The 13,209-nt window shown below is 39.0% G+C and overlaps 1 protein-coding gene and 1 long non-coding RNA gene across 5 annotated transcripts in view; one reads left to right on the forward strand and one right to left on the reverse strand.

Annotated features, from left to right (window-relative positions):
* ADAMTSL1 (ADAMTS like 1) overlaps positions 1-13,209 on the forward strand; it is an 873,125-nt gene that overhangs the window by 843,098 nt on the left and 16,818 nt on the right. For all 4 annotated transcript variants that reach the window (XM_019415409.2, XM_019415408.2, XM_053907971.1 and 1 more), the window contains one exon: positions 815-1,022. In XM_019415409.2, coding sequence (XP_019270954.2) covers positions 815-1,022 — 208 coding nt within the window. The remainder of the gene's footprint in view (positions 1-814; positions 1,023-13,209) is intronic.
* Positions 322-13,209, reverse strand: part of LOC128778583 (uncharacterized) — a 32,947-nt gene continuing 20,059 nt past the window's right edge. The window contains exon 3 of the long non-coding RNA XR_008424208.1: positions 322-526. This is a non-coding gene — a long non-coding RNA (uncharacterized LOC128778583). The remainder of the gene's footprint in view (positions 527-13,209) is intronic.

A 13,209-nucleotide genomic window follows, 5' to 3' on the forward strand; every position in this document is an offset into this window, starting at 1 on the left:
ATAAAGTGTCGACTTCAGTGAGAGCCAGATTACTGCCTGGGTCAGGAAGTGGCACAGTTTGGGTCTGACTTCCCTAGGAAACTGGCCCTCTTCTGTCACATACTTGGATGGCTTTAGGAAGTACCAGAACTCCAGTGCAGTGTAACTACCTAAAGGACTGTCTGCTCAGAGAGTTCTACCTGCAGGCTCATGGCTTTTGGGACCAGGGTCAGGCTGAGACCACTGATCTTCAGACTACTCTTTCAAGATGCTTTGTAGTCAATTTCCAAAGATTATTTGTTTCCTGTGGCTACCATTACAAATTAACACAAACACGGTGGCTTAAAAGAAATGACGTTTATTCTCTCATACTTTTGAAGGCCAGAAGTCCAAAATCAAGATGTCAGCAGGGGTGCACTCCTTGCAGCTTCCTCGAGCCTTGCAACTTCTGGTGGCTCTGGGCATCCTGTGACTTGTGGCCACATCACTCCGGCCTCTGCCTCTGTGGTCACACGGTCTCCTCCTCTTCTCTAATTTCTGTCTTTCTCTTATAAGGACATTTGTGATGACAGTAAATGTAGGATAATCTCATCTCAAAGTCCTTAATTATACCTTTAAAGACCCTTTGTCCAAATATGGTAACATTTACGGGATTTGATGTAGATTCTTTTGGGGGACCATTTTCAGACTTCCATGTATACCTTGGAAAAGTATTGGTAGCTGTGTGATGAGAACAGAGGGATGTACAGGCTCTTTTTCTGAGAACATATGGCATCATTCCTCTGTCCAAGGCCTGACCCTCTGCAGCTGCCCTGATTCTTCTCCCTCTCCCCAGGTGGATGGTGACCTCCTGGTCTGCCTGTACGCGGAGCTGTGGGGGAGGTGTCCAGACCCGCCGGGTGACCTGCCAGAAGCTGAAAGCCTCTGGAATCTCCACTCCTGTGTCCAATGACATGTGTACCCAGCTTGCCAAACGGCCAGTAGACACCCAGGCCTGTAACCAACAGCTCTGCGTGGAGTGGGCCTTCTCCAGCTGGGGCCAGGTGAGAGGATTTTATTTGACAGATAAATCTAAAAGCATGGACGCTGCCAAAGTAGGAAATAAAATGCAACGACTGCCACATTCTCTGTGATGTCAGAGCTTTCACATCGCATCTGTCAATCAACTCACCTGCCCAGTATCCATCCTAAAGCTTAGAGTTTCTGCTCATTCTTGTCAAACACACCTCCCACAGCCATTACAGTTTTCCTGTTGATTTCCCTCCCCCACTGAGGTCTTCCCTTTCTCAGGCCATCAGCGAACCCTCAGCACCCCTTTCTTCAGACTCATTTTCTGTAAGGCCACCTCTCCGCACTATCTGTGCTAAGGCTGATGATTTAAAACTCTGATGAGATCCATGTGGGGACTGCAGTCTTATTCTGGGCCAGGGGTTCTCAACTGGGATACACAGAATCACTTGAGAAACTTCTTTAAAAGACCAATGTCCAGGCTGCACCTCCCTGATATTCTAAGTCAGTTGTTCAGAGGCAGGATCTGAGCATGGGCAAGTTTTAGAAACTATGCAGGAGATTCTGGGGTGCAGCCATAGTAGAGAACCCCTATTCCAAGCCAAGAAGAGTTGAAGCCTAGGCTGGATCACTTTGGAACCACCAACTCCCTTCTCAATTCTCAGCCAGAGGATAGCCAAGAAAGTCCCAGGTTAGCTTAACACACTGCAACAATGCAGGCTTATTGGACCCCAGGAGGGATGGGTCCTCTTCTAGATAGAGGAAGGAACCACAGGACTCTCTCCATTTGGAGAGGAAATTTTATGTTAAAAATTAACACGTACTGAAGATTCTCGGTGGGGAAGAACAAACCTGAGCAATGACAGACACTATGCCATGATGGAAGCCACCCTGGAGGCACTGATAGTCACTTTGCCATTGTTCTCGCATCATTTCTGGGTCAGGTAGGACTGAGCATCAGTCAGAAATTCCCACTATAATTAGAGGCCTGGGCTTTCCCCAGTGCAGGTGCATAGGGTCTCTATTTAGCCAAAGTAGTTTTCCTACTCCTCTGACCCCTTCTCTGTTTTAGAATGTTGTTGGGGGGGGGGGGGGCGGGGGCAAAACAATCGAGTGTGGTGTGCTTGGGGGAAATAACATAATTGCATATGTTCTGTTCCTTTCAAAGTGTGTGTTCAAAACCTCCTGAGGACTTACTTAGCATCTAAAAGCTGCCTGCCGAGGCTGATAATCAGCTAGTACCCACCCCACTAACTATGTGGTAACAAGTATTGTTTGTCAGAGGCTGATACTATTGACAGGATAACCACTCTGATTGGTCAGGCATAGTTTGTGACTGGTTGGTATCTGAAACATGTCATTAAGCATGGCGTGCTAGAACACCCCAAAACCACCACAAGGCTCTTAATTCTTTGTGTAACTGTGTGAACTAATGTACCTGAACATCTTGGGCAGCTAGCAACTTGAAACTTGTTGGAACTGGCTCTCTGCACATTACTGCCTTCATGTTCCTCCATCCCCACCCGGAGGTGTGTTCTTTGGAAAACAATCACTTGGAATTTCCCATGAAGTTAATATATGCTGTAGCCATCTCTAACGAAGATCAAATGTTATTTAGAGGAAATCTGGCCATGCACTTGCATAAGCCATTCCTGTCCCAGGTGAGTCCTGGGATAATCTCAGCACTGGCCAGTCAACACACTCGGCCTGAGTCTCCTTTTTGGCACCTTTACCAGCCCTCCCTTATTTCTAGTGACCTAATGTATGTGCTTCATAATTAAAGAGGCATGAGCTCCCTTTTGCTCTGATGCCTGGGGGATATCATCTTTCTCTTACCTGGAAAAGCCCACTTCTGCTAGCTTTCATTCAGCCCAAGGCTTACTGCCTCTAGGCCCTCCAGGCTCACTGGCAGTTTGTGAAATTACAATTGGGAACAGATCTGGCTACACACGGGGGAGATGTTTTGCATTGTATCACTGAGGTCACTGAAGAGGACATACATTGTGCACGTTGATCATTCTCAGTGATTACTTTTTCTAAAAGAGAGGAAAAAAGGTCCTTCCCCCTTCCTTTCCCTCAAACACTCTCATCCCCTTCTTCTAAAACCTTGTAGGCAAGTAGATCTCAAGCTTTAATGTGAATCATTAAATCTTTAATCTGGATTTATTCTTAATGTGGATCTTGTTAAAAATGCAAATTCTGATATGACAGGTCTGGAAGTAGAGCTTTAGATAAAGAATTTTTTTACTGAGGTATAATTGATGCATGTCATTATATTTTCAGGTGTACAACATGATTTGATATTTGTATACATTGCAAAATAATCCCCACAATAAGTCTAACAACTGTCACCATACCTAATTAGAAAAAAAAATTCTTGTGATGGAGACTTTAAGATCAACTCTTAGCAACTTTCAAATATGCAATACAGAAGCATTAACTATAGTCACTATGCTGTACCTTACATCTGCATGCCATATTTATAACTGGAAGGCTGTACCTTTTGACGGCCTTCACATACTTCACCTATCCCCACCTCTGGCAATCAACAGTCTATTTTCTGTACGTCTTATGGCTGGGGGAGGTTTTGTTGTTTAGATTCCACATATGAAACCACACAGTATTTGTCTTTGTCTGTCTGCCTTAATTGACTTATGCCCTCAAGGCCTTTACATGTCATCACTAATGGCAAGATGTCATTCTTTTTTTGGATAATTAATATTCCTCTCTCTCTCTCTCTCTCTCTCTGTGTGTGTGTGTGTGTGTGTGTGTGTGTGTGTGTGTGTGTGTATACACCATATTTTCTTTATCTGTTCATCTACTGATGGACACTTACGTTGTTTCCGTATCTTGGCTATTATAAATAATGCTTCAATGAACATGGGGGTGCATATACCCTTCCAAGTTAGTGTTTTCATTTTTTAATAAATACCTAGACATAGAATTGCTGGTTGACATGGTAGTTCTATTTTTAATTTTTGAGGAACCTACATACTGGTGTTCATGGTAGTTGCACCAATTTACATTCTCACCAGCAGTGCACAGTGGTTCCTTTTTCTCCACATCCTCACCAACCCTTGTTATTTCTTGCCTTTTTGATATTATTCTAACAGGTGTGAGGTCATATCTCATCGTGGTTTTGATTTGCAATTCACTGATGCCTGGTGATCTTGAGCACATTTTCATGTTCCTGTTGGCCATCTGTATGTCTTCTTGTGGAAAACGTCTATTCAGATCCTCTGCCTTTTTTAAATTGGATTGTTTGATTTTCTGCTATTGAGTTGTAAAAGTGCTTTATGTATTTTGGATACTAACCCCTTATCAGATAAATGATATCTTCTCCCACTCAGTAGGTTGCCTTTTCATTTTCTTAATGGTTTTCTTTGCTAATGTAGTCCCACTTATTTACTTCTGCTTATGTTGCCTTTGCTTTTCATGTCAGATTCAAAATATAATTGCCGGGGCTCCTGGGAGGCTTAGTCAGTTAAGCCTCTGACTTCAGCTCAGGTCATGATCTCATGGTTCGGGAGTTTGAGCCCCGCATCAGGCTCTGCACTGACAGTACACAGCCTGCCTGGGAGTCTCTGTCTCTCCCTCTCTCTGCCCCTACCCACTTGCTTGCTGGCTCTTTCCCGAAATAAACTTTTAAAACGTTTATTTATTATTTATTTTTTTCCCCAAGAATGATGTCAAAGAGCTTATTGCCTATGTTTTCTCCTAGGAGTTTTATAATTTCAGGACTTAGGTACAAGTCTTTAATCCACTTGTAGTGAAATTCTGTGTATGGTGCAAGAGTAGTCCAATTTCACTGTTTTCCACTTGGCTATCCAGTTTTCTCAGCACCATTTATTGAAGAGACTGTCCTTTCTCCATTGTATATTCTTGGTTCCTTTGACATAAATTAATTGAGCATATATGCATGGATCTAATTCTGAGCTCTCTGTTCTGTTCCACTGACCTATGTGTCTGGTTTCATGCCAAACTATATTGTTTTGATTACTATAGCTTTATAGTAGTTTGAAAATAGGGAGCATGATGCCTCCAGCTTGTGTTCTCTCTCAAGATTGCTTTGGCTATTTGGGGTCTTTTGTGGTTACATACAAATTTTAAGACTGTTTTGTTTTTTTTTTTATTTCTGTGAAAAATGCCGTTGGAATTTTGACGAGGATTGCATTTAATCTGGAGATGGCTTTGAGTAGTATGAACATTTTAACCATATTGATTCATCCAATCCACAGACACAGAATATCTTTCTACTTCTGTCTTTTTCAATTTCTTTCATTAATGTCTTACAGTTTTCAGTTTACAGGTCTTTAACACCTTGGGTAAATTTATTCCTAGATATTTTCTTTTTGATGCAATTGTAAATGGGATGATTTTAATTTCTCAGTTTATTATTAGTCTAGAAATACAACAGACCTTTTGTACTGATTTTATATCCTACAACTTTACTGAATTGGTTTATTATTCTAACAGGTTTTTGATGCTCTTTAGGATTTTCTATATAAAATGTCATCTTCAAATATTAACAGTTTTACTTCTTTCCAACTTGGATGCCTTTTATTTCTTTCTCTTGGCTAATTGCTGTGACTAGGAATTCCTATACTACATTGAATAAAAGTGGCAAAAGTGGGCATTTTTGTCTTGTTTCTGATCTTGGAGGAAAGGCTTTCAGCTTTTCACCATTGAGAATGATGTTTCCTATGGGCTTGTCATATAGGGCCTTTATTATGCTGAGATGCATACCCTCTGTACCTACTTTTTTTCTATTTTATTTTTTATTACTGAAGTATCGATGACATGCAATGTCATTTAGCTTCAGGTGTAGAACATAGTGATCCCACAAGTCTATACATTACTCAGTGCTCAGCACAATAAATGCAGTCACCAGCTGTCACCATACATTATTACAATATTGCTGACTATATTCCTTTGTGATGTACTTTTCATCTCTATGATTTATGTATTTTATAACCGAAAGTTTGTACTTCTTAATGCCCTTCACCTATGTCACCCATCACCTCACTCACCTCCCCTCTGGCAACCAACAGTTTGTATTTAAGTGTCTCTGTATTTGTTTTCTAGATTCCACATGTAAGTGGAATCAAATAGCATCTATCTTTCTCTACCTCACTTATTTCACCTAGCATAATATCTTCTATGTCTGTCCATGTTGTTGCAAATGGCAAGATTTCACTGTTTTTTTATGGCTGAGTAATAACCCATTATCTGTCTGTCTGTCTATCTATCTGTCATTCATCTATCAGTGGACACTTGGGTTGATTCCATATCTTAGCTACTGTAAATAATTCTACAACAAATATAGAGGCGCATACTTCTTTTTGAATTAGAGTTTTCATGTTCTTCGGGTAAATACCCAAGAGTGGAATTACTGGATTACGTGGCATTTGTTTTTAATTTTTTGATGTTCTCCTATACTGTTTTCTGCAATAGTTACACCAGTTTACATTCTCAGCAGCAGTGCACAAGGGCTCCCTTTCTCCACTTCTTTGCCAAAACTTGTTATTTCTTGTCTTTTTCATACTAGCTATTCTGACAGGTGTGAGGTGATATCTCATTGTTTTGATTTGATTTGCATTTACCTGATTAATGATGTTGAGCATCTTTTTGTGTGTCTTTGGGGCATCTGTATTTATTCTTTGGCAAAATGTCTATTCAGGTTCTCTGCCCATTTTTTCATTGGATTTTGTGTGTATGTGTTGAATTGCATAAGTTCTTTATATATGTTGGATATTAAACCCTTATTGGATATGTTATTTACAAATAACTTCTCCCATTCACTAGGTTGCCTTTTTGTTTTGTTGATGGCTTTCTTAGCTGTGCAAAAGCTTTTTAGTTTGGTATAATCTCAATAGTTTATTTTTGCTTTCCTTTCCCTTGACTAAGGATACGTATTCATAAATATATTCCTAAGGCTGATGCCCAAGAGATTACTGCCTACATTTTCTTTAAGGAGTTTTACAGTTTCAGGTCTCAAATTTATGTCTTTAAGCCATTTTGAGGTTATTTTTGTGTATGGTATAAAAAGTGGCCCAGTTTCACGCTTTTGCAAGTAGCAGTCCAGTTTTTCCAGCACCATTTATTGAAAAGACCATATTTTCCCCCATCGTACATGCTTGCATTCTTTGTTGTAAATTGACCGTGTAAGTGTGGGTTTATTCCTATCCTCTCTATCCTGTTCCATTAACCTCATGTCTATTTTTGTGCCAGTACTATACTGGTTTTTGATTGTTATGGCTCTGTAGCATATCTTGAAATCAGGGATTGTGATACCTCCAGCTTTGCTCTTATCTCTCAAGATTGCTTTGTATATTCAAGGTCTTTTGTGGTTCCATACAAATTTTAGGAATATTCTAGTTCTGTGAAAAATACTATTGATATTTGGGTAGGGATTATATTTAATCTGTAGATTGCTTTGGGTGGTATGAATATTTTAACAATATTCTTTAAATCTATGAGCATGGTATACCTTTCCATTTGTTCATGTCATCTTCAATTTCTTTCTTCAATGTCAGTTTCAGAGTAGAGGTCTTTCACTTCCTTGGTTAAATTTATTCTTACATATTTTTTGATGAAATTGTTTTCTTAATATTTCTGCTACTTTGTTATCAGTGTATAGAAATGCAACCAATTTCTGTGTATTAATTTTGTATCCTGCAACTTTAATGAATTTATTTATTCTAAGAGTTTTTTGGTGGAGTCTTTAGGGTTTTCTATGTATAGTACTATATGTCATCTGTGAATAGTGACAGTTGTATTTCTTCACCAATTTTTATTCCTATTATTTCTTTTTATTTTCTGCCGCAGCTAGGATTTCCAGTACTAGGTTGAATAAAAGTGGTAGGATTGGACATCTCTGACTTGTTTTTGATCTTAGAGGGAAACCTTTCAGTTTTTTACCATGGAGTATGATATTAAGCGTGGGTTTTTCTTATATTGTCTTTATTATGTTAAAGTATTCCTTGTAAACCCACTTTGTTCAGCATTTTTATCATGAATGGATGTTGTATTTTGCAAAATGTTTTTCCCGCATCTATTGAGATTATTGTATGGTTTGTATTCTTCCTCTTTTTAATGTGATATATCGGTGCTTGGAAATACTGAACTCCCTTTGCATCTCTGGAATGAATCCCACTTGATTGTAGTGAGTGATCCTTTTTAATATAGTTTTAAATTTGGTTTGCTAGTATTTTTGAGGATTTTTGCATCTATGATCCCCAGGAATGTTGGCCTATAGTTGTCTTTTTTTGTAATGTCTTTTGTCTGGTTTCAGTATCAGAGTAATGCTGGCCTAATGGAATATGAAAACTTTCCTTCCTCTTCTATTTTTTGGAGTAGTTTGAGAAGACCAGGTATTAACTCTTCTTAAAAAGTTTGGTAGAATTTGCCTGTGAAGACCTCTGGTCCTGGACTTTTTTCTGTTGGGAGTTTCTGATTACCAAATTCAATTTCATTACTAGTAATTGGTCTGTTCAAATTTTCTATTTCTTCCTGATTAAGTTTTGGAAAACTATGTTTTGGGGAATTTACCCATTTCTTCTAGTTATCCAATTTGTTGGCATCTAATTTTTCATATTATTCTCTTTATAATTCTTTATATTTCTGTGATGTTGGTTGTTATTTCTTTTTTGTTTCTAATTTTGAATCCTTTTATTGATGAGTAAGTAGAGATTTATCAATTTTATCTTTTCAAAAAAGCCAGCTCTTGGTTTTCTTGATCTTTTCTATTTTTTTTTTTAGTCTCCACTTATTTCTATTTTAATCTTTATTATAGCTATACTTGTACTAGCTTTAGAAAAATAACAAAGCCCTGTTTCTTTAGGCATAAGGTTAGATTAAGACTTTTCTTATTTCTTATAACAGGCCTACATTGCTATCAACTTCCCTCTTAGAACTGCATTTACTGTGTTTTAAAGATTTTGGACAGTTTCCATTTCCATTCACCTTTGTGTATTGTTTGATTTTCCTCTTTATATTCATTGACCTATTTAGTGTTTAGTAACATATTGGTTAGCCTTCTTGTATTTGTGTTTTTTCCATTTTTTTATTGTAATTGGTTTCTAGTTTCATACCATTGTGGCTGGAAAAGATGCATGATTTGATTTCAGTCTTATAAAATTTATTGGGAGTTGTTTTGTGGCTTAGCATGATCTATCCTAGATAATGTTCCATGTGCACTTAAAAAGTATATGTTATTCTGTTTTTGAATGGAATGTTCTGTATGTCTGTTAGATCCATCTGGTCTAATGTAATTCAAAGCCATTGTTTCCTTGTTGATTTTCAGTCTGGATGATCTATCCATTGATGTAAGTGGGGTGTTAAAGTCCCCTAATGTTATTGTATTACTGTCCATTTCTCCCTTAATGTCTGTTAATATTTGCTTTATACATTGAGGTGCTCCTATGTTGGGTACGTAGATATTTACCATGGTCATATCCTCTTCTCAAACTGATCCCTTTATCATTATGTTATACCCTTCTTTGTCTCTTGCTACTCTGTTTTAAAGTCTATCTTGTCTGATATAAGTACTGTTACACTAGGTTTTTGTGGTTTGGTTTGGTTTTGTTTCCATTTGCATGGATGATCTTTTTCCATTCCTTCACTTTCAGTCCATATATTTTTTGGTCTGAAGTGAGTTTCTTGTAGACAGCATATAGATTGTTCCTTTTTTAAAATCCATTCAATTGCATTATGTCTTTTGATTGGAGCATTCAGTCCCTTTATATTTAGTTACTGATAGATATATACTTATTGCTGTTTTGTTTTATTCTTTTTGTTCTTTTCATCTTCTGCTGCTCTCTTTCCCTATAGTTTGATGGCTTTCTTCAGTATTATGCTTGGATTCCTTTCTCCTTATTTTTTGTGTATACATTAGAGGTTTTTATTTTGTAGTTATTATTGAATACATATATAACATCCTAGGTGTATAGCAGTCTAGACTAATTTGACGGACACTTATGTTCAAACACATCCTAAAACCACTAAATTTTTTCTCCCCCTCCCTGTTTTATGTATATGATGTCATATTTTACATCTTTTTATTTTGTGCATCTCTTAACTAACTTTAGTAGATATAACTGATTTTTACTACTTTTGTGTTTTAACCCTTCACTGGCTTTGTAAGTAATCTACTACCTTTACTATATGGTCACTTTCACCAGTGAAGTTTTTTCCTAGCATGGCCTCTTCTTCCCACTTAAAAAATTCCCTTTAATATTTCTTCTAAGGCTGGTTTAGTGGTGATGAACTCTTTTAAAATTTGTCTGGAAAAACTCTCTCATTCAATTCTGAATAACCTTGCCAAGTATTCTTTGTGGTGGACTTTTTCCTTTCAGCACTTTGAATATATCATGCCACTTTCTTTAGGCCTGCAAAATTTCTACTAAAAAATCAGCTGATAGCCTCATGAGATTTCCCTTGTATGTAACAGTTTGCTTTTTTCTTGGTGCTTATAAGATTCTCTATCCTTAATCTTTGCCATTTTAATTATTGCATGTCTTGGTGTGAAACTCCTTAGGTTCATCTTGTTTAGGGATCTCTCTGCTTCCTAGATCTGGATGTCTAGGAAGTTTTCTGTCTATCCCCTCCTGGGATCTGTAACCTATTATCATTTTTTTTTAATTTTTGCTATTCAGCTTGGTTGTTTCCATTACCCTGTCTTCCAGATCTCTAAACAGTTCTTCTGCATCTTCTAATCTGATGATTCACTTTAGTGTATTCTTCGTTTCAGTGAGTGAGGCTTTATTATATTTTCTGTCTCTTTGTTGAAATTCTTGCTAAATTAGTCTCTTTTCTCAAGTCTAGTGAGTATCTTTACCACCAGTACTTTTGTGTTGTTTGGTTTTTTTTTTTGGGGGGGGTGTTTTTTTGTTTTTGAGAGAGAGAGAACATGAGCAGGGGAGGGGCAAGGGCAGAAGGAGAGAGAGTATCCCAAGCAAGCTCCATGCTCAGCACAGCCTGATGCAGGGCTCAATCCCATGACTGTGAGTGAGATCATGACCTGAACTGAAGTCGAGTCAGATGCTCAGCTGAGCCACCTAGGATCCCATACCACTATTACTTTGAACTCCTTATCAGACATATTGCTTATGATGTTTCATTTAGCTTTTTGTCTGTGGTTTTGTCTTGTTCTTTCATTTAAGAACTGTTCCTCTGTCTCGTTTTGTCTAACTGTTTATTTCTGTGTATTAGGTAGGTCTCCTGGTCGAGAGTAGTGGTTTTCTGTAAAAGAGGTACTGTGCTTCCCTATAGCACTATTCCCCAATGTAATCAGAACCAGTTACTCCAAGGATTCCCTTTGTGGGAGCTGCGTGCATGCTCTGGTTGTGGCTGAGCTATGATTACTCTGGACACACTACTGGGTGACACTGGCCTGCAGGCCAGCCAGCTGCAATGACCTGCTTTGCGTAATGTGTGTATACTGTGCAGGGTTAAGGCTGTTCAGAGGCCCAGCTACAGGCACTGTAGCCATGCTGATGGGTGGGGCTGGCACTTAGCCTAGCTGTCTGAAATTAACCTCTACTACAGCTGCAGGCACACCAAAGGACAGGGCTTTCTCTCTGTGTATAAACTATGGTACACCAGTGTAAAGGGATTATTCACCCCCTTCCCAGGTCACTTTTGAGTTGCACCAGTCCCTGCCAGGGCTGCCTGCCAGGTGCAATGGGGCAGGAGCTACTTTGGAGAGATGCCTGTCTTGGCAGGTGGGTTGGTTGTACAGAAGAGTGCTAGGGTGTGGCATGCAGTACCAGCAAGGTAAATAGAGTGTTAGCTGGATCCCCAAACATCCTTTTAGAAGATAGCAATAAAAATGCCCACAAGCACTTTTGTTCCCAGAGAAGTCTGCAAATCTCTGCCCTCTAGCATACATTCTAAGTTTAGTCAATTAATCTCCTTCACATATACTTCAGGTGCTTTTCAAACTGCTGCTTCTGTGCTGTGTGTCAGGCCGTTATTTAGCATGCTGGCTCTTTAAAGGTGGGGACTCAGTTTCCTATCATCCTCCTGCCCTCCTGGAGCTAATCCCTGCTGATTTTCAAAGGCAGACTTTATGAGGACTCATCTTCCTAGTGCTGGTCCCCAGGGCCAGGATTGTCCAGTGTGGGGTTTGCTCCCCCTCACTTCTCAATGCCTGTGATGTCCCTCCCATTTGTGGTTAGTCACACTGGGGGTTTGGTTCCTGATGACCACCTCTCCTACCCTTTTTGATGTGCCCTTCTATGATTAGCTGTGGAAGCAGTCGTCAGGTTGTTTTCAGAGTTATCTGCCTAAGTGTAGTTGTTATCTCAATGTGTCTGTGGGAGGAGGTGAGCTCAGGATCCTCCTACTCCACCATCTTCCAAATCAAGAGTAGATGTCCCTCCTAAATACCTTGTCAACAAGATACATATCAGGTCCTCACCATGTTGCAAATCTGGCCAGCCCCCTGGGAAGAGGCACTGCTACATTGTGACTCTGAGTAAGCAAGAAGAGTAGCCTCCACAAGAATTGATGACATAAGCCAGACTCCTTATGGATAAGCCTAGGACAAAGAGCCTCTGTCACCCAGGTGTTTCTCCCCTCTGCCCACTTTGTTCAGAATTTTTATCATAACGGAATGTTGAATTTTCTCAGATACATTGCATCTATTGAGATGATCCTATTATTTTAACCTTCCTTTTGTTAATGTGTTGTATCACTTTGATTTTCAGATGTTGAACCACACTAATGCCCTTGGAGTAAATCCCAGTTGCTGGCGGTACATGGTCTTTTCAATGTATTCTTGAATTTGGTTTGCTAATATATTGCTGAGGATTTTGGCATCTATGTTCATCAGAGATGTTGGCCTACAATTTTCTTTTCTTGTGTCCTTTTCTGGTGTTGGTAATGCTAAGCTCATAAAATGAGTTTGAAAGTATTCCCTTCTCTTCTACTCTTAGGAAGAGTTTCAAAAGCATTGTTATTAATTCTTCTTTGAATGTCTGGTAGAATTCAAAGCTTTTTGGTCCTGGACTTTTGTTTGTTGGGAGGTTTTGATTACTCAATGTCCCTAGTAGTAATCAGTCTGTTCCAGTTTTCCCTTTTATCAATAATCAGTCTTGGTTTTTAGAAATTTCTTTCTTCTAGGTTGTCCAATTTGTTGGAGTACTATAATAATAGTCTTATGGGGCAGGGGCACCTCAGTGACTCAGGTCATGATCCCAGGGTCATCGGATCTAGTGG

Source organism: Panthera pardus, unplaced genomic scaffold (assembly GCF_024362965.1).
Source record: "Panthera pardus isolate Hobbes unplaced genomic scaffold, ASM2436296v1 HiC_scaffold_20, whole genome shotgun sequence".
NCBI lineage: Eukaryota > Metazoa > Chordata > Mammalia > Carnivora > Felidae > Panthera > Panthera pardus.